The sequence below is a fragment of the Trichomycterus rosablanca genome, chromosome 11 (genome assembly GCF_030014385.1).
Source record: "Trichomycterus rosablanca isolate fTriRos1 chromosome 11, fTriRos1.hap1, whole genome shotgun sequence".
NCBI classification, from domain to species: domain Eukaryota; kingdom Metazoa; phylum Chordata; class Actinopteri; order Siluriformes; family Trichomycteridae; genus Trichomycterus; species Trichomycterus rosablanca.
In genome coordinates this window covers 26,013,818-26,034,169 of record NC_085998.1, presented here as the reverse complement: position 1 = coordinate 26,034,169, position 20,352 = coordinate 26,013,818, and the positions used below count along the sequence as shown (strand labels likewise).

General features: G+C 38.4%; 1 protein-coding gene across 1 annotated transcript in view; it reads left to right on the top strand.

Annotated features, from left to right (window-relative positions):
* The window catches only part of carmil2 (capping protein regulator and myosin 1 linker 2), a 100,046-nt gene that overhangs the window by 54,624 nt on the left and 25,070 nt on the right, over window positions 1-20,352 (top strand). The window contains exons 26-27 of the mRNA XM_063004099.1: window positions 12,282-12,385; window positions 15,886-16,642. Of these exons, the coding sequence (XP_062860169.1) occupies window positions 12,282-12,385; window positions 15,886-16,642 (861 nt within the window). The remainder of the gene's footprint in view (window positions 1-12,281; window positions 12,386-15,885; window positions 16,643-20,352) is intronic.

Sequence of the window (20,352 nt, the reverse complement as noted above, 5' to 3'; positions counted from 1 at the left end):
AGTGTTTCAGCACTTGTAAATTTGTTTTCGGCATATGTAATTTTGTTTTCTAAAATGTAAATTTGTTTTGCACTTCTCGGCCGCACATTTCTGACGGAAAAGGTAGGGACAATAACACCGGAAGTGCGTGTTGCTTACCAGCTGTCAATCAAACTGTTTCTCAGCGGTAAAGTGAACGGAGTTTGTGATGGTGACGATAAACAAGGTTTTGTCTAGTTTGTGGAAATCATTTTATCCAGTTGACCCGCTATTGTTTTTCTTGTGGAAAGTTATTAGATTGTGCAGACGTTTAGACGTGGCGTGTGCATCTCTATCTACCGTCCGCTCTTCTAAACATCTAAGGAATTCCCACAAGAACAACAAAAGTGAAATAATGAAAGTAATTAACACAAAATGGACAAAACATTGTTTATTAGGGACGGAACATCTGATCCCGAGGCTTTAAATCTTGTTTCACTTTTGTAACACTGGACTCAGTGTATCGGAGCTTATATTAAAGCAGCATGTGCGGGACTGATGAAGCTTTGTGCTGTGTTTTATCTCACTCACTATATAAGAGACAATCAAACCAGGGTTACCCACCGTCCTGTAACATACAGAATCCTTCTTTATTTGGAGACTAAACGCCGCGTTCAGTATTGAACTGATACAGGACGCTTTGTTCCGTATTTTTATCAATTGGAGACTGTGGGAATTATATTAAGTAGTGTTCACTTTTATTCTTAGTAACGCAGTGTGTGCGCAATATAACCTGTGTAATACACCGCTGTATGAGCAGCGCAGTGGGCGGAGTGCGTTGTTTTGCCTAAAATATGGTTCTGACTTATTATTATAAAGAATAAAAATAATAAATGTTAAACACCATAAATAATACCTTTGTTCTCATGACTGTGTAAGGTGCCCCCCCCCCTCCCCCAGGTATTTTCAGCACAATCAGTAAAAGAGCTTCAAAAGCTTAAATGAGGCTTCATCTGCACTCCGCCCACTGTGCTACTCGTACAGCGGTGTATTACACAGGTTATGTTGCTATAACCAGCGCACACACCGCGTTACTAAGAATAAAAGTGAACACTACTTAATATAATTCCCACAGTCTCCCATTGATAAAAATACGGAACAAAGCGTCCTGTATCAGTTCAATACAGAACGCGGCGTTTAGTCTCCAAATAAAGAAGGATTCTGTATGTTACAGGACGGTGGGTAACCCTGGTTTGATTGTCTCTTATATAGTGAGTGAGATAAAACACAGCACAAAGCTTCATCAGTCCCGCACATGCTGCTTTAATATAAGCTCCGATACACTGAGTCCAGTGTTACAAAAGTGAAACAAGCTTCAACAAGCCTCGGTATCAAATGTTCCGTCCCTAATAAACAATGTTTTGTCCATTTTGTGTTAATTACTTTCATTATTTCGCTTTTGTTGTTCTTGTGGGAATTCCTTAGATGTTTAGAAGAGCGGACGGTAGATAGAGATGCACACGCCACGTCTAAACGTCTGCACAATCTAATAACTTTCCACAAGAAAAACAATAGCGGGTCAACTGGATAAAATGATTTCCAAAAGACAAAACCTTGTTTATCGTCACCATCACAAACTCCGTTCACTTTACCGCTGAGAAACAGTTTGATTGACAGCTGGTAAGCAACACGCACTTCCGGTGTTATTGTCCCTACCTTTTCCGTCAGAAATGTGCGGCCGAGAAGTGCAAAACAAATTTACATTTAAGAAAACAAAATTACATATGCCGAAAACAAATGTACAAGTACTGAAACACTTTTACATATGCCAAAACATATTTACAAACACTGGGTACCCAAGCACTTGTAAATTAGTTTTTGCTTTCATTGTAAATGTTGTTTTAGTTTTTTTGTAATTTTGTTTTCTGAAATGTAAATTTGTTTTGCACTTCTCGGCCACCGTACAAAGGACTGTATAAACGCTGTAACATGGATAACGATGTGGGTCGACAGGACGTTATACGTGTTGCACAGGGGCGTAACTACAAGGGGGGCGGGGGTCCTCTACCACATGAACTCAACCACTCACCTCACTGACCCCCCCCCCCCCCCCCCCCACCACTGGCTGCACTCGCCAGGTTGTTATTATTATATTACAATATTTTCGTTAAGTAAAATTAAAATAACTAAAACTCTGCATTAAAAATACCAGAGGCAGGAATTTGGACTTAAAGTGTAACTTCTGAGTGAGTACTTTTAATTCATTCTGATCAGCTATCAGCATATGCAATTTGTTGAGGCCCCAAATTTTTTTTTTTGCACTGGGGCCCATGAGCTCCTAGTTACGCCACTGGTGTTGCATCTAGAAATGGTTCCGCCTGTTTTCAGTGGCAGGGTTACGAACAGGAAAAGATCCTCACTTTTGTCAGATAATGTGAACAGACTCATTTTAAATAACTGGCTGAAGGATGGGTAGCTGTTAAAAACTTTATATAGGCATTGGCTGGCTTTCTAAAAATAATTTAGATTTAATCATTTTATCATAATTTTATAAATGTTTTTATTGGTAAACATGTTCTTGCAATAAAAATGTGCATAACTTCAAATTTTGCTTAGTTATTAGTTTGCGATTAATTCAATTAATTTGGTTCTTTAATCGTGATTAATCTCGATTAAATTTTTTTATCGCGTGACAGCCCTAGTTATAACTGGTTACAAGTGCTCTGTACTGCCCAAAATTCATCGTCGTTGTTTTAGTTCAATAAGTCACGTTACACTTTATTTTTCGTGTTAACCGTTTCTCGTACTGTTTCGTACGGGTCACTTATACCGCGTCATATTACACAGTTAATCTGTTTTGGGGCGCTTTGAAAATATCAGTAGCAAACTGGTTTAAAATTTAATCGGGTGAACTTTAAAAACATGGACCTGCTGCGCCAAGCTCCATACGAGACAACAGCACAGCGGTTTTACCTAGTATTCTGTGGTGCCAGATTATAATGCAAGTTTGCTGTCTGGAACCTCTTTTTCCCAAGGAAACACGCGAAACCGGTTCAAAATCAAGTCTGCGTTGGTGGAAAAGGGGTATTTGAATACCAAAGAGAGGGCTTATAGACTAAATCAGTGGCATAATCATTTCTTATGGATGTACAATTATTTTTCAATTTGTATTAACTATGCAAAGGTTTTTATAGTAATCAGGTCTGTTTATCACTATGAAAATAAATTGGCAAGAGCAAACTAAAAGTAATCATAACTGTCTTATACCAGGATATGTATTTTGCTCAAGTCCTACATGCAGTTATTGCATATTACATAGAAAATTGAGGAAAATGCCATAAAAAATAATAGACAAACATTGAAAGTTTTCTTTATTGTTCAGCAAGTTGCATATCTGTTCTATCACCTCTGCTTTAGGTTTGTGGATTTTTTTGGCTTCTTTTGATTAATTAAGTTGTTATTTTGTTCACCCTTTATTTTGTTTATTTTTGTTTGTGGCTCTTTCGCCACAGTATTGTTCTACCTTGGTAACATTCCTGCATACTGGGTTCATCCTCCCCATTCTCACAGGTACAGACTACACCTGCAGCCTCAGTGGTGAGGTGTGACCTGCCCCATAACAAACATATAATGCTTCTTTTTTTTAAATGTTTTTTTTGATGTTCTTTTTTTTCTTGAAAGTCAGCCCTATCCATGATGGGTATGATGTTCTTGACATGACAAGCTAAAGTATTGCTTTTGATTTTTTTCAGTTTTATCAGACCATGAATACTTGTGTGTGGCTTTTAGACAATTATTGTGTTTTTTTTTTTTTTTTTTTTTTTTTTTTGCTGTGCAGTTCATGGCTAAATGTCTTTTGTGTAACTGTTGTTTCTGCCTTTTTTCAGGTAGTTAGATTTGTCTGTTCTATCTTTTCTCAATTATCATGTTGAGTTCAGATCTCCAACAGAGACAGTAGTTTTTTTTAATAAATATACCTATTTTAATAATATTTGAAACAATTTTTAAGGGTCCTGAGGAGCTGGGCTTGATTCTTACCTACAGTATACCTGTGTTCACAGGGGTGTCTTTTTCTACCAACCAAAAATATGACCATGGTTGTAATCTCCCTGCCATGGATTGCTGCCCTGACTAGGTTGTGTTTCCACCTTGTGCCCAAAATTAGAGTGGCTCCAGATTCACTGTGACCATGAGTGGCATGAAGCACATATAAATCATGACCTTAGTGTTAAGGAGCCTCTCAATTTTGTGTGTATTTGAGTTGTTAGTAGTTATGGCAGCAAAATGATAAACAGTTAAACAATAAACAATAACAAATGATGGACTTTAATAATGCCACTGCTGGAGATGGCTCCATATTGCAATTCAATTTAATCCAAACAAACATAATAAGCATTTCTTACAGAAGGAAAGACTTAAAATTCTCTGACAAAATAATTTTAAGTTAACAGTGACAGTTTATTTAGGATAACTCTGCTTTTTTGGTCGGTAGGGAACTGTAGTCTTCTGGAAAGCAGAAAATTGGCAATGAAATCAGCAGAACTTCCAGGACTTACACTAAGCAACACAGCCTGGCTCAGACACACAGCAGAATAGAGTCCAACTAGGCTGAAAACAAAACTGATGATGCCTGGCTAAGTTAAACTATCTATCAATCAAGAATTAGCTGTTAAAATCTGTCTTTACAAACATGTCAAAAGTTGTTTTAATTCGAGCAATAAATACCATTTTTATTTAGACCAATGACATGAAAATAACCATAAGGTAAGGCTTCTTAACTTCTGGGCCCATAACAACATGGGGTGTGACTAATCATCAAATGGCCTACTGACCTACACTTCACTGGGCTGACTAAACCATGCCAGTGACTAAATATCACATTACTAAAAAAAGGATTTTTTAAGTTATCAAAGGCAACATAATTAAAACGATCAAAGAAGCATCAAATAAAATATCAAAAGTAAAAAATAATTTTTGTGCTAGACTTTAACACATCTGGTAGAATTGGTGTATTCTGCCTTTTAGTATTTCCAAAAAATATTGTAACAGTCCATAGCAGGCTACATAATTACATGTACATATGTAATCAAAAACACAAGGAACAGGCAAAATTCTGACACCAGGAGATCCACAGAAAAATAACATGAGGAACAGAACAAAGAACAGGATTCAGGAACCAGTAACAGAAGACAGGAACCATGAACAGGATGCAGGATGCTAAACATGGGAACCATGTTATGTTACTGACAACAAGATACTGAGACAGGGGCAGATGTTACAGGTGCCACAGCCAACACAATCTGTGCCAGAAAAAAAATAGCTAGTTAGTTAGTGAAAATGCATATATTCACCGACCAGTCATAACATTATGACCTGTATTTATTCAGCTGAAGTGAATAACACTGATTATCTCTTCATCATGGCAACTGTTAGTGGGTGGGATATATTAGACAGCAAGTGAACATTTTATCCTCAAAGTTGATGTGTTAGAAGCAGGAAAAATGGGCAAGCATAAGGATGTTTGACAAGGGCCAAATTGGGTCAGAGCATCTCCAAAACTGCAGATCCTGTGCGGTGTTCCCGGTCTGCAGTGGTCAATATCTATCAAAAAGTGGTCCAAGAAGAAACAGTGGTAAACTGGCGACAGAGTCATGGGCGGCCAATGCTCATTGATGCACGTGAGAAGCGAAGGCTGGCCCGTGTGGTAACAGACGAGCTACTGTAGCTCAAATTGCAGAAGAAGTTAATGCTGCTTCTGATAGAAAGGTGTCAGAATACACAGTGCATCGCAGTTTGTTGCATATTGGGCTGCATAGCCGCAGACCAGTCAGGGTGCCCATGCTGACCCCTGTCCACCACCGAAAGTGCCAACAATGGGCACGTGAGCATCGGAACTGGACCACGGAGCAATGGAAGAAGGTGGCCTGGTCAAAACATGGATGGCCGGGTGCTGGTGTGTCGCTTACCTGGGGAACACATGGCCCCAGGATGCACTCTGGAAAGAAGGCAAGCCAGCGGAGGCAGTGTGATGCTTTGGGCAATGTTCTGCTGGAAAACCTTGGATCCTGCCATCCATGTGGACATTACTTTGACACATACCACCTACCTAAGCATTGTTGCAGACCATGTAAACCCTTTCATGGAAACGGTATTCCCTGATGGCTGTGGCCTCTTTCAGCAGGATAATACACCCTGCCACAAAGCAAAAATGGTTCAGGAATGGTTTGAGGATCACAACATGGATTGGTGTCCTGTTCGTGGTGTGTTACATTGCTTTTACACCAGATACAATAAAATTGTAGCCTCTGTTTCTTAAAAATTTAACTCTGTAAACATTGAACCTGTTTCAGAGTGTCTTATAATAGAGACTGTATTTCCCTTTCCTATGCAACACAAGAACATCCATAAAGAAAAAAAAAGAACACAGTGTTCACTTCTGGTGTTTTTTTTGCTCTTATTCTAAAGTGTAAAAAGTGCAACATTACACCTCAGAATTAGTGTACTTTAAAATTTATTTTCCTAATGCTGTAAATCCTGTCAGATCTGTGATTGCAGATCTGAGATCTTTTACATTTTTTGGCAATACTTATGGGTATAAGGTAGGTGTCATAGACTCCATATACCTAAATAAATTAAAAAAAATAGAGCATTATACAGTGTATACTTTAGATCAGGGGTTTACAACCTTTTTGGACATGCGCCCCCCTTCGTGTGCCAACGGCGAACTTGCGCCCATACCCCCCCCCCCCCCTCCCCCCCCTTCGTCAACCATCGCACAGAGACCATTGCGAAAGCTCTTGACGAGCTAAAATAACATAATTAACGTTGTGCACATCATACATACGATGCAAATTTGCTGATTTAAAATATTACTTCAAAAAGATAATACAGTCCGATCCCATCTGAGCCGATTCTATGAGCACATTGTATAAATTCGTGGTTCACTTTTGTAAATCGTAAGCGCTTCTTGCTTTTCATGTAGATAAAAACAGAAAACGTTACTTCACAGAGCCACAGGCAGAACGAGTCTGACTCGGTTACCGCTCTGTGGTAAGCGAGACACACAAAATGTCCTGTAGTAGTTGGTGTTTATTTACAACCGCAACATTCATTAATAACAGTAAACACGGAGAGATGTCTAAGAAGAGAAACTTACGCTGCGCTTAAAATGAATCGACTCCTGAATCACTTATATCGATACTGTGAACAGAGCGTCTCTCTTAAAGACACACACATTTTATCTAAACACGGTTAACCTTCACTGTTAGCCCCAGGGGGGCGCGCCCCACAGGTTGAAAGCCCTGCTTTAGATCACCGAGTTTAGTTTTCTTATAACGTAGCATTAAATAAGCACAATTAAAATCAGCATGAGCAGCCATAATATTATATTATATTTATTGAAACTGTCATACATGCATTTACTTATTTAGTGGATGAGTGTGTGTGAGAATGTATGCATATAAGTAAGGGAAACACCTTGCCACTGTGTCATCTCCTCTAATTTGATGATACAGTGGAATGATGAGGAGCTCTATCTGACTGGCCATTGGGCTTTAAATGAATTATAATCCATGCCTCATGTGGCTTGTGGCTCTCCATTTGCATACAGTTGCTATAGCTCTGCAGTGGTGTCTGTCTCTTTCCTGCCAGCCTGCAGTTCCCACACTGACTGGAACAGAGAAAACCCGTTCTGGCATAGCTCTATGTGCATGCATGTACAGTATGTGTATACACAGATGAATGACAATTAAAGTGAAAATCTGAATAAATGAGGTGTAAAACCTTTTAAATTCAGATGCTTTAAGACGGTTGCACTGCAAGGTTTAGGTCCACTTGTGCCCTAAACGAAGTCACTGCAAACAAACACATTTTTGTTTATCTTGACTGATCAGCTAATCATTATGATTCTGTTGATCACACAAAGCATGAGATGTGATGTGATGCTTAATTAAGTATGAAAATGAGCCATCATCGGATTTCAATTTATTCGATCATCTATGAAAGACTTTTTTCTCCGTCTTAGCCAGATCTTGCCAGAAGTGTAGAACTGGGAAAAAATCAATAATTTGCCTACCTTTTGAGACAATACAGCTGCTATTGCTCACAGATTTCTCTTTCTCTTTGTTTCTCTCTGAGGCCAATAATTGACTAACAATTTTAAAAGTAAAAGAAAGAACAGTCTGCGTTGTAATGAACTGCTGTAAATGAACTGTCAATTTACAACAGTATCTTACTGTTATTTAAAATAATTGTAAAATAGCGTTAAATAATTATTCCTTGCTTGTAAATTAGCAGTAATATGGTTGATTAACCAATAAAAGTAGATAACTGTAATTTTTCAGCCTAATACAGTATTTTTGGTTGTGAAAAAACGCATTATACTTATTATTATCACTATCCATCAACATTATACTTATGATTGTAGGCTTATGTTTCTGTTTTCATGATAACACTTTTTTAATATGCTCACCTGTAAGGAAAGCCCTTTCGGCTTATCTTGTAAATTCTCTGGCCTTGTGATTATTGATATTCCTATGCTAAACCTTTCTATCAGTTTTTAGAGCCCTGCTATGAGTTCTTGATCTAAGTGTAAGCAAGTAAGCGAAGCTTTTAATGCTGTGTGGTCAGCCACAAGCTTCCGGAGTTCACCTTGCACTGTAAAACCTGATTAGCCGCACCCTCAGTCTTACTCTCTTGGACTTCACTTGCCAATTTTCATACTGCTAAGCACTCTGCATAAACATTCTCACCCACCTAAAATACTACTTTTTCAACATAAATATTACATACAGTTTGTTGTAAACCCCAAGTGATTTACCTCTGAAGAAAAAGGTTCCTCACTCTGGAAGAACATTTAGGATTTAAATGAGTTATGTACGTACATTAAAGCCCTCCTACTAAACACATTTTGATGGGGTGGAATTGGGATGGGATCAATCCCAAGAATTTTTTGCCATCTTTCTTGTGCTGAGGTTGCACTGCTGTCCTTGCTTGCACTAAGTTTGCTGCTGCACTTCCTGATGATGCTGGGGTCACTTTCCTTCTCTCTGATAGCCCCATTGCTCTGCTTCCTGTGCCTGCCAAGGACATTGTTCTCCTGACAGTGCCTGCTGAGGACTTTCCTCTACTCCTTGTACCCCTGCAGAGTTAGCTGACTCACCAGCATGCAGAACCCCTGTTCTCTGCCACCTGTTAGGATCCTCTGGCTGGGTTTGGTGGCCTGCCACCATGCCGATTTGCTGGCTTCTTTGCTATCATTTCAGACCCTTCTGCCCATTTTACCAACCTGTCAGTGGGTGGAATCCTGAACTTCTCTGTCCAGAAATCCCAGCTGAATTTGCTGACCTGTTGAAATGCAAGTTTCTTGCATGTGTTTTCAGTTCTGATCCCCCAGCTGAGTTTGCGGACCCACCGGCATACAGGTTTATGGACTTCGACAAAGCCTTTCTAAGGCTGCCTGGAGGCTTCTCCAAGGATGTAACTACACCACAGCCTAGCTTCCATGTGGCTGTGTCTCTTCCCAGATTTCAAGTGGTTGTCACTGTGCCTCATCCCAGCTTCCAACTGGTCATTGCCATGCCTCCATCTGGTTCCAAACAGGCATCATTACAACCTACCAGCTTCTACAAGGGCAACTTTGCTCCACCAGCTTTGTTTCTTTGTTTCTTGTCAAGTTCAATGTTTCACACAAAAAATTTTCCAGAAAAGTTTGGACATTTTGTAAAATGCAATAAAAAACAACATAAAAAATAGACAGAGACATGTTTACCTCTGTAACATAATCTTTCCTAAACATTACACTAATTAAAATAAGCTGAAATGTGGACTCATCTTCTGACCATAGCACACATTTTCACCTAAGATGAGCTTGGGCCAAGATAACTGGATAGAATTGATGACTGGCTTTTTCTTTGTATTATAGAGTTTCAGGTTGCATTTCTTGATGAACTGGTGGCTGGTGTCAGGTGACAATGGTTTTCCGGAATACTTCAGAGTCCATATGGCTATATTTATAACAGTAGCATGTCGTTTCTCATTCAATCAAAGGTCTCATACATGCAACGATGGTTACCAATCTTGTACTACACAGACTGAATATTCACTGGGAATTAGGTTTGCAGAAAGGTAATAGAAAAGCCAGTAGTCCCTCAACAAGAGCTGGAGCCAGCAGGGGCAACAGTTACACAGTGATATATATATATATATATATATATATATATATATATATATATATATATATATATTAGGGCTGTCACACGATTAAAAATTTGAATCGAGATTAAAGGACAAAATTAATCGCGATTAATCTTGATAAAAATGTTTAATCGTGTGACAGCCCTAATATATATGTATTAATCTCAATTAATCGCAAACTAATAATTAAGCAAAATTTGAACAGTTATGCACATTGTTATTGCAAGAACGTGTTTACCAATTAAACATTCATAAAATATGATAAAATTGTTACATCTAAATTCATTGTAGAAAGCACATTATCTGACAAAAGTGAGGATCTTTTCCTGTTCATGACCCTGACACTGAAAACAGGTGCACCAACCATAATGTTTTGATCTAATATAAGGCATCAATAAAGCATCAAAACACAGATATGATTATTTAATAGATCTATTAAGAAAACCCTTTATACTGTGTTTGTGCAGAAAGAATACTGGGAAATACTGTTCTAAATTACCATTTAAACACCTATAAATACCTGAAACAGTCAAGTTAGCAAACATTATCTATAAGTAATTGACTGTAGCTATAAAAAAAGTGTTAATTAAAACAGTCCATGTAAACGCTTAGTCCATATAAATATCAGATACGAATGTGTTTTTAGAAAACTACAAACAGCACAAATATAAATCATGTTTATAACCATGTGATAGAATAAGCTGAATAAAATGTAGAGATGAAACATCACACAGTTTCACTTTTTACCGGCGGAGCTACGCGGTTTTGATGGACAGCTCTAGCAGCCAATGGAAATACTCGTTACAAAGCTTGCGTGATTTCATTCATCTTTTCATCAACACGTAAAAAAAGTGAAAACCGCTAAAAGTAGTTTATCATCGGACAGTTCATGCGCTTTACATCCTAATTCATCTGAAATACAGTTAATTACCACAGAGATACACATGTATGTGGCACAAACAGCCAAATAAAAATAGTTAGATAAAAAATTTTAATCTTGCTTAATTTTTTTAATCGCGATTAAAATTTTAACGATTAACGACAGCCCTAATATACTGTATATATATATATATGAGTCATGTTACCTTCTTGTTTACATTTTCGGCATTTAGCAAACGCTTTTTATCCAAAGCGACTTCTAGTTGTGACAGTATACAATCTAAGCAATTAAGGAGTTAAGGGCCTTTCTTAAGGGCCTAACAGTGGCAACCTGACAACGGTGGGGCTTGAACCGGTAACCCTCTGATTACTAGTCCAGTACCTTAACCACTAGGCTACAGCTGTTTAGTACACTATGCCTTTGGTGCAAGTCCCTGAATGTTCTTGAGTGGCCAGACAAAGACTTAAACCTCATGAACAGCTGTTGAAAGTCCTGGAGATGGCAGTTTACATAAATGTAGGTGTGCAAAGCTTGTAGAGACATATTCAAGAATAATTACAGCTGTAATTTCTGCTAAAGGTGTTTCAACGAACTGTTGAATAAAAGGTCTGAATTTTTGTGTGCATAATATGTTTTTTCATGATCATTGGTGATAAACTGTTGTGGACTTGATTTATGAATGCAGTTCAGGTTCATTGGGGGGGGGGGGGGGGTCCTTCTGAAAACAGTGGACACAGCAGTGATAACCCCATGGTGGGGGTCTGCAGTGGTAAAGGAATTTACAATTGGGGAGGATATAACTAATTTGGGAGGAAAGGAAAAAAGTGCAAACAATAAATTTTTTAGCTTTGAATTACACTTATAATATATACATTTATGTATGGGCACTGGGGTGGCATGGTGGTAAAATAACGCTAGCCCACTGCTGCTAAGATTCAGGGTTAAATCAGTTTATCCCCTGATCAGGATAAAGCAGTGGTAAAAAATAAAAGAAATTTCATCATTTATGTATTGATTTTGTTATTTTGTACCTACAGTATTTGCACTTACATATATAGCAGGAGAAAGTACAAAAAAGAGGTAAACCGAATATACAAGAGTGCCTAGGAATTAATTGAAATAGATCATTGCTGGTTAAATTTTTTTATAATACCACTTTTCTGTGAGTTTCAGATTACTACATTTGCATCAACCTTAAATCTGTTCATTTTAGCAAGTGACCTTGTCTTTGTTTTCTCTTTGTTTGCAGGAGCAGGCAGCTGAGTGTGAGAATGAAGCCAATGAAAATATGGGGAGGGTGGATGAGGGCGTAGAGGAGTTCTTCACCAAGAAGATCCTTCCTGATGACCCACTGTGAGTATATGTCCAAAATCTTAACTACTCATGTTGCATAAACAAGCCTAAATTAAGCAATAGTTTAGCCAAAAATGTTTTTTTTTTTATGAAGAGTATAATCATGTAGCCCAGCAGTACATTTGAAACTATAAAAAACTGAATGAGCAAATAAGCAGAACCAAACACGCAGCCTTAGCTGTGCTCAGAAAAAAACTTGATCTTTCTTTGTTTTGCACAGACTGGTTTCGAGGAAGCAGTTAAGCCAACCATGTCATGACATCAAACAGACAGCACATAACTAAATAAATCAATGCACATTTAACATCATTGTGGTCTTGTTAGATTTCTCAGATGCATATTCCTGTAAAAACAAAAATATCTCTACATTGCTATTTATTCAGTAAAACATTTTAAACATCTGTGCCATATGCAGTAAAGGCAGCCACCTAGTACAACCATTATAGCAAAACTGCAATTGTACAAGAACAAATTAAACAAACACACAAAGTTTGCGCAGTTTTAATGATCATTAATGCCTTTTTATTACAACAAGTAAACATACATGCAAAATGTACAAATTTGCAGAGCTATCATGTTTAAACAGGCAATTTTTTTAACTAAAGTAAAACACACACACACACACACACACACACATAATTGGTTTGTTTAGGCATTTGGGTGGTGGTGATGGGGTACGTATTGGCCCGGGTGCCAAATTTGCTTGGCAGGTCGTGTTATATATTTTCAGGTCCATATTACATTTTACATATTACATTGCTTTAAAACATGTGTATGATTTTTGTACAAGTTTAAAAATTGTTGTAATTCGCGGCAAAAAAAAAAAAATATAGGTCATTTTGTCATAATTATATTATTATAACTATATTATTAATTATGGATGGTCATGCTGCAGATTTTTACAGCTACCGGTAAATAAAGAAATTAAGAGGAGAGGTCACAGGAGTACTTTTTGGGAGGCTGTGCACATTATACAAACCACCTTTCTTCCTTTCTTTCTTACACAAAATATGTCTTGTTGCTTCTAAACGGCTCAGTATATTAAAGTATAACAGTGTGATAAATGTTAAGCTAACAGCTATGAGCTTTTCCTTCTTGTTAGCACATTAGCCTTTTAGCTTTAGGGCGAAATTAATGAAGCAGTCTTAAGACACAATCTTACAACCCCAAATCAGAAAATCTTGGGATAGTATGGCAGATAAGGAACACAGTGTTTCTTACATTTACTTTGACAACCTTGTACCCCACACTTCATTGTTTGGTATCTTTGGTGCCAAAACTTTTTAAGAGTTGTGAAAAGAAATGGCAAGATTACAAAGTGGTAAATGTTTCATTATTCACATATACAGTGTATCACAAAAGTGAGTACACCCCTCACATTTCTGCAGATATTTAAGTATATCTTTTCATGGGACAACACTGACAAAATGACACTTTGACACAATGAAAAGTAGTCTGTGTGCAGCTTATATAACAGTGTAAATTTATTCTTCCCTCAAAATAACTCAATATACAGCCATTAATGTCTAAACCACCGGCAACAAAAGTGAGTACACCCCTAAGAGACTACACCCCTAAATGTCCAAATTGAGCACTGCTTGTCATTTTCCCTCCAAAATGTCATGTGACTCGTTAGTGTTACTAGGTCTCAGGTGTGCATAGGGAGCAGGTGTGTTCAATTTAGTAGTACAGCTCTCACACTCTCTCATACTGGTCACTGAAAGTTCCAACATGGCACCTCATGGCAAAAAACTCTCTGAGGATCTTAAAAGACGAATTGTTGCGCTACATGAAGATGGCCAAGGCTACAAGAAGATTGCCAACACCCTGAAACTGAGCTGCAGCACAGTGGCCAAGATCATCCAGCGTTTTAAAAGAGCAGGGTCCACTCAGAACAGACCTCGCGTTGGTCGTCCAAAGAAGCTGAGTGCACGTGCTCAGCGTCACATCCAACTGCTGTCTTTGAAAGATAGGCGCAGGAGTGCTGTCAGCATTGCTGCAGAGATTGAAAAGGTGGGGGGTCAGCCTGTCAGTGCTCGGACCATACGCCGCACACTACATCAAATTGGTCTGCATGGCTGTCACCCCAGAAGGAAGCCTCTTCTGAAGTCTCTACACAAGAAAGCCCGCAAACAGTTTGCTGAAGACATGTCAACAAAGGACATGGATTACTGGAACCATGTCCTATGGTCTGATGAGACCAAGATTAATTTGTTTGGTTCAGATGGTCTCAAGCATGTGTGGCGACAATCAGGTGAGGAGTACAAAAATAGGTGTGTCATGCCTACAGTCAAGCATGGTGGTGGGAATGCCATGGTCTGGGGCTGCATGAGTGCAGCAGGTGTTGGGGAGTTACATTTCATTGAGGGACACATGAACTCCAATATGTACTGTGAAATACTGAAGCAGAGCATGATCCCCTCCCTCCGGAAACTGGGTCGCAGGGCAGTGTTCCAGCATGATAATGACCCCAAACACACCTCTAAGACGACCACTGCTTTATTGAAGAGGCTGAGGGTAAAGGTGATGGACTGGCCAAGCATGTCTCCAGACCTAAACCCAATAGAACATCTTTGGGGCATCCTCAAGCGGAAGGTGGAGGAGCGCAAAGTCTCGAATATCCGCCAGCTCCGTGATGTCGTCATGGAGGAGTGGAAAAGCATTCCAGTGGCAACCTGTGAAGCTCTGGTAAACTCCATGCCCAGGAGAGTTAAGGCAGTTCTGGGAAATAATGGTGGCCACACAAAATATTGACACTTCAGGAACTTTCACTAAGGGGTGTACTCACTTTTGTTGCCAGTGGTTTAGACATTAATGGCTGTATATTGAGTTATTTTGAGGGAAGAATAAATTTACACTGTTATATAAGCTGCACACAGACTACTTTTCATTGTGTCAAAGTGTCATTTTGTCAGTGTTGTCCCATGAAAATATATACTTAAATATCTGCAGAAATGTGAGGGGTGTACTCACTTTTGTGATACACTGTATATATTAAAATACATAGTGTTTGTATTATATTGTAGTAATTGTATGTATAATAGTAATTGCATTGCATAGCAAATGTTTTCCTTATTTTCTTATTTTTATTCTACTTTTATTTACTCTACTTATTGTAATCACACTGTACTGGAGCTGCTGTAACACTTGAATTTCCCCCATGGGGATCAATAAAGGAATCTTATCTTATCTTATCTTATCTTATCTTATCTTAAATGCTTTAGCATCCCAACTTGTTTTGAAATGTGTTGCGGGCCTGAGATGCAGGAATGGATGTATATTAACAAATGAAATGAAATATTTTGGGTTTATACTGTATTATCTGCAATGAAATAAAGTCAAAGTAAATGTAAGAAACACTGTGTGTTTTATTAGCACTTTCCATACTGTCCCAACTTTTTCTATCTAGTGGTAGTATTTCTTTGACATTTTGTGACATTCATTTGCACAAAAAGAACAGTATTTATCTTCTGTCATGTTTCTTTCATACTTATATTCAGAAAGCACCAGAGGGAGAATCCTTCTCTCAATGAAGCACAGCCTGCAGAGTCTACATGTGGCACAACTTCCCCTTCCACCAGCACCTCTACAACTTCTACCACAGCCACGGCCCCATCAAAAAATATTAAGAAAAAATTTGGCGACTTTTTTGCCTTTAAGAAGGTACGAGCAGTCCGTGGAACGAAGGGTGAGGGTGCACCAGAAGGAAAGAGCAAAAAGACTTCAATAGCAGACCTCATTCGACCCCTTCGTGAGGCAGCTCGGGCTGAGAAGGATCGAGAAAAAGAGCGTGAACGAGAAAAAGAGAGAGAGCGAGAAAAAGAAAAGGAGAAAGCAGAAGAGGATAGCATTGTCCCAGCACCCATCATGACTCCCACTATTATAGATTTATCCTCCACAGTACCTGCAGAAGCAATGGCACCTCAAGCTTCCTCACCTCCTTACACACCAGTTTCTGCCCCATCAGTCACCCCTGCCTCCACCCCCACCCCTCCTGGCTCCTCACCTGCCAAAACTGAAGAGGTCCCAAAAATATCCCCTGCAGCACCCCCCACTCCTACCAAAACTGAGAGCCCAGTAACAGCTGTTTTACCCCCAGTAGGAGAGAAGAGCCAAACCATAGACAAGAGCAGGACCCCTGATGGTGAGAGGAGGCCTAAGCCTACACGGCGCTCACTTCGTGAGGGCAAATCTCAGTCCCTGATTCTTCTTACAGGGCTAGAACCAGGGCAGGATGCTGTCACCACACAAGCCAAGGTAAGATTGTGTTTAGAAAGCTGGGCTTATTTATTAGAGGTTTACAAAAAATAGATCTTTAATGGAGAAGTGAAACGTTTGTAATGGACACCTTGTGGTTGTGCTATAGACATGTTTGCTTCCCAAAGACCTGTTTAATCACAGATGCAGATAACTTTTTGTGAAAATCAGTAGCCACCTGAATAAGGCGTATGGCCATCTAAGTTAGGCATATGCCCCTGTGGGGCAAATGTCTATTTTTTACTGTGTGAAATGTGATATCCTTTACTCCAGTAATTTTTTTGTCTATCTGTTCTGTCACCTCTCCGCTTTGGGCTACAGATTTTATTTGGAAACAAACTGTCACTAACTGGAACCATTACCAAGATATCACAAATTGGAGGAACACCTATTGCTAATAGGTTGATAAGTTAAATGATATAAACTAATAATATGCTTTAAACTTTGTGGAAACAGTTTAAGAAAGGCCCATTCCTTTCCCAGCATGATTGTACCATTGTCTATAAAGCAAGGTCCATAGAGACATGGTTTGTCTAGTTTGGTTGGAGGAACAACAGTGGCCTGCCCAGAGCCTTGATCTTATCCCCAATTAACTTTTGGAATGATTTGGACCATTAATTAAAAGCCATATCTACTCACCCAACATCAGTCCCTAGTGAAAAAAGTGTACTTAAAATATACTAAGATTCGTCTAAGTATACTATAAATAAACTAGCAAATGTCTGTACTTATTTCAAACATGTTAAAAATATATGAATGTCATACTTTGATTAATAAACTTTTATCATACTTTTCAAAAATGATCAAAAAGTATACTTTTAATAAAGAAATTATCATGAAGTATACTTTTAGTTTATGTTTCATTTAATTTAATATACTTCTTAAATACTTGTTTTCAAATAGATGTTTGGTATATTTTTGCAGTAAGTATGTTAAATAATTGTTTTTTGTTTTTTTTTACCATAAAGTTACTTATTGGAATAATAGTAAAACGTTTTTTGTTATGTTAAAATATAATAATTTTAAATATTTTTAAGTATTCTTTAATTCTAATATTGAAAATAAATTCATCATATCAAAGAACATATTCAGGTACTTTTTAATACTATGCTATGTATTTTTTACTTGCATGTAATTATTGGATTTCACATGATGCTGTAATTATACTTGCAAAGAATACATTACATAAATATTCATTCGGTGTACTTGAATGCACAAGTTAAAATATACAATTCAAGTGTATTTTCAAGTGACTAGAGCTCACAATAAAGCTAAACATTTTATTTAACATACCTTTAGTATTACAGATCAAACTGACTCAAATTGAGCAGATTTTAAAAACGTTCACAAAAGCTCACTTCACATTATGCTTTATATCAGACAAGATTATGTTTAGTAGTGTATATTGTTATACTTATATATTCACAAATTATTTATGTAAATATTATTAATACATTTAAAGAACCTTACTGTATGTGTGTTGAAAGACTATAATAATATGGACATGTTGTTATTATATTATGCATGTGGTAAGCTGGATGAGTGATTATTATGAATATTGTTGTGGATGAGTTTCATTTCATTACATTTTTTGTTTTACCACCACTTTATCCTGGTCAAGGTCAAGTTGGGTCCGGGTTCCTCAGAATCACTGGGCTCAATGTAGTAACACACCCTGGACAGAACGGCAATCCATTGTGGGGCCTCAGCCTTCCCTCTCCCTTCAGACACAGCCAAAAATGTCTGTATCTGGCCAACAGCACTGCTGGGGATTCGAACCCTAGATCTCAGCAACAGTAAGCAGGCCAAATTATTAGGTATACTGTTGCAGATGTGACAGAAAAGATGTCACTGATTTCTGTAATGCTTTTGGAGGTGTAAAGATTCTGAAAGGGTTTCAGATGAAGATGTTTTACAAAAATTACTAAGCAAAAGTACATTGCTTTAAATGTGACAGTTTCTTTTTTAATTAACAGCACTTTTTCATGTTCTACAATTACTTTATCAAATTTCTTTAAGACTTTGGTCACCATGTTCACAAAATTGCACAACATGGCCGCTCGGGTGTTGCAGTGGTAAAATACGCTAGCACACCAGAGCTGGGATTTTGAATACATTGTATCGAATCTCAGCTCTGCCATCCGGCTGGGCTGGGTGGCTATATGAACAACGTTTGGCTGTTGTTCATACAGGGTTATGGAGCCGGATAGAGACCTCATAACAATTGCAATTACGACCTCTGCTGGCTGGTTGATGGTGTCTTCACAGAGTAGAGGAATAATGCTGATCAGGGTGTCGCTCTCCATGCACAGGGCTGATTTGCATATGAACTCGGCTGGTGCAGGTGAAAAGTGTGTCAGTTCACTCTTCTCAATCAGGAGCGGGGGTCAGCACCAGTAGAGAGGAAGCATAGCGCAATTAATTAAAAATTGGACGCGCTAAAAAAATAGGAGAAAACGGGAGAAAATGCATAAACAAATTGCACAACATAATTGCTGCACATTCATGCAGTGAATACTCAACCTTACACAACATCCAAAAGGGGTTTTAATCTATTAAGAAATGTTAACTGGGCATTTCAATGCAGAACAGTGAGGTCGTCGCTATGTTTAAAAAAGTTTGAGATGATTTCTTTAATTGTAGACAGAAATACTCAGTTCAATTCATTTCTTAATATATATCCATTACTGCATTTCAGGCCTGCTTCACATTCCAAAAAAAGTTGGGCTGCTAAAGCATTTACCCCTTTGTAATGCGCCACTCATTTTCATTACATTTACAAGACATTCTGGCACCAAGGATACCAAGCGAAGTGTTTCAGGTGTTATTTTGTCCCAATCTTCTTTCAAACACATCTTAAGGTGTGCAACAGTACATGGTTGTCATTGTTGTTGTGTTTTTATTTCAAAATTCTCCACCCATTCTCTTTTGTAGGCCAGTCCAGTACCCATATTCTCCTCTTCCGCAGCCATGCCTTTGTATTGTGTGCAGCATGTGGTTTTGCATTGTCTTGTTAAAAAATGCATGGATGTCCCTGGAAAGACAACATATGTTGCTCCAAAATCTCATTGTACTCTCTGCTTTAAGCATATTTCTCCCCAGACTATTGCTGACCCAGCACCAAACTGGTCATGCTGTATAATGTTGCAGGCTGCATAACATTTGCCATTGCATCTAGAGACTCTTTCTTATATGTCATATGTGCTCATTGTGAACCTGCACTTATCTGTAAAGCCAATGATGGACCTGCCAATTCTGCTGTAAGTACAGGTCCAATTAGATGATTTTGGGCCCTCATATTACCCACACAGGTTGGTCAGAAACATGAACACCAGTGCTCCTCCTGTTCCACTTTGCACAAAGCAGCAGAGACTGATGCTGGGCTGATGCTTTTTTATGGCCCTGTCCAGCTTTCTTCATGCAACGGCCCATGTCCTGCTATCTCCTCTATGCTCTTGAGACTGTGCTGAGAGACACAGCAAACCTTCCTGCGACAGCACAGAAAGACGTGCCATTTTGAATGAGCTGGGTTACCTGTGCAGCCTGAATAGGAGGTAGTTTTTGCCTTATGCTACCAGTAGTGACAAGGACACTTGCAAAATGCAAAACTAGAAAAGAATCAGCTGGTAGAATAAGAAGAGAGTAATTGTCTGTGGCCACACCCTGTAAGACCATTGCCTTTTTGGGAGTTGTCTTGCTATTGCCTCTTT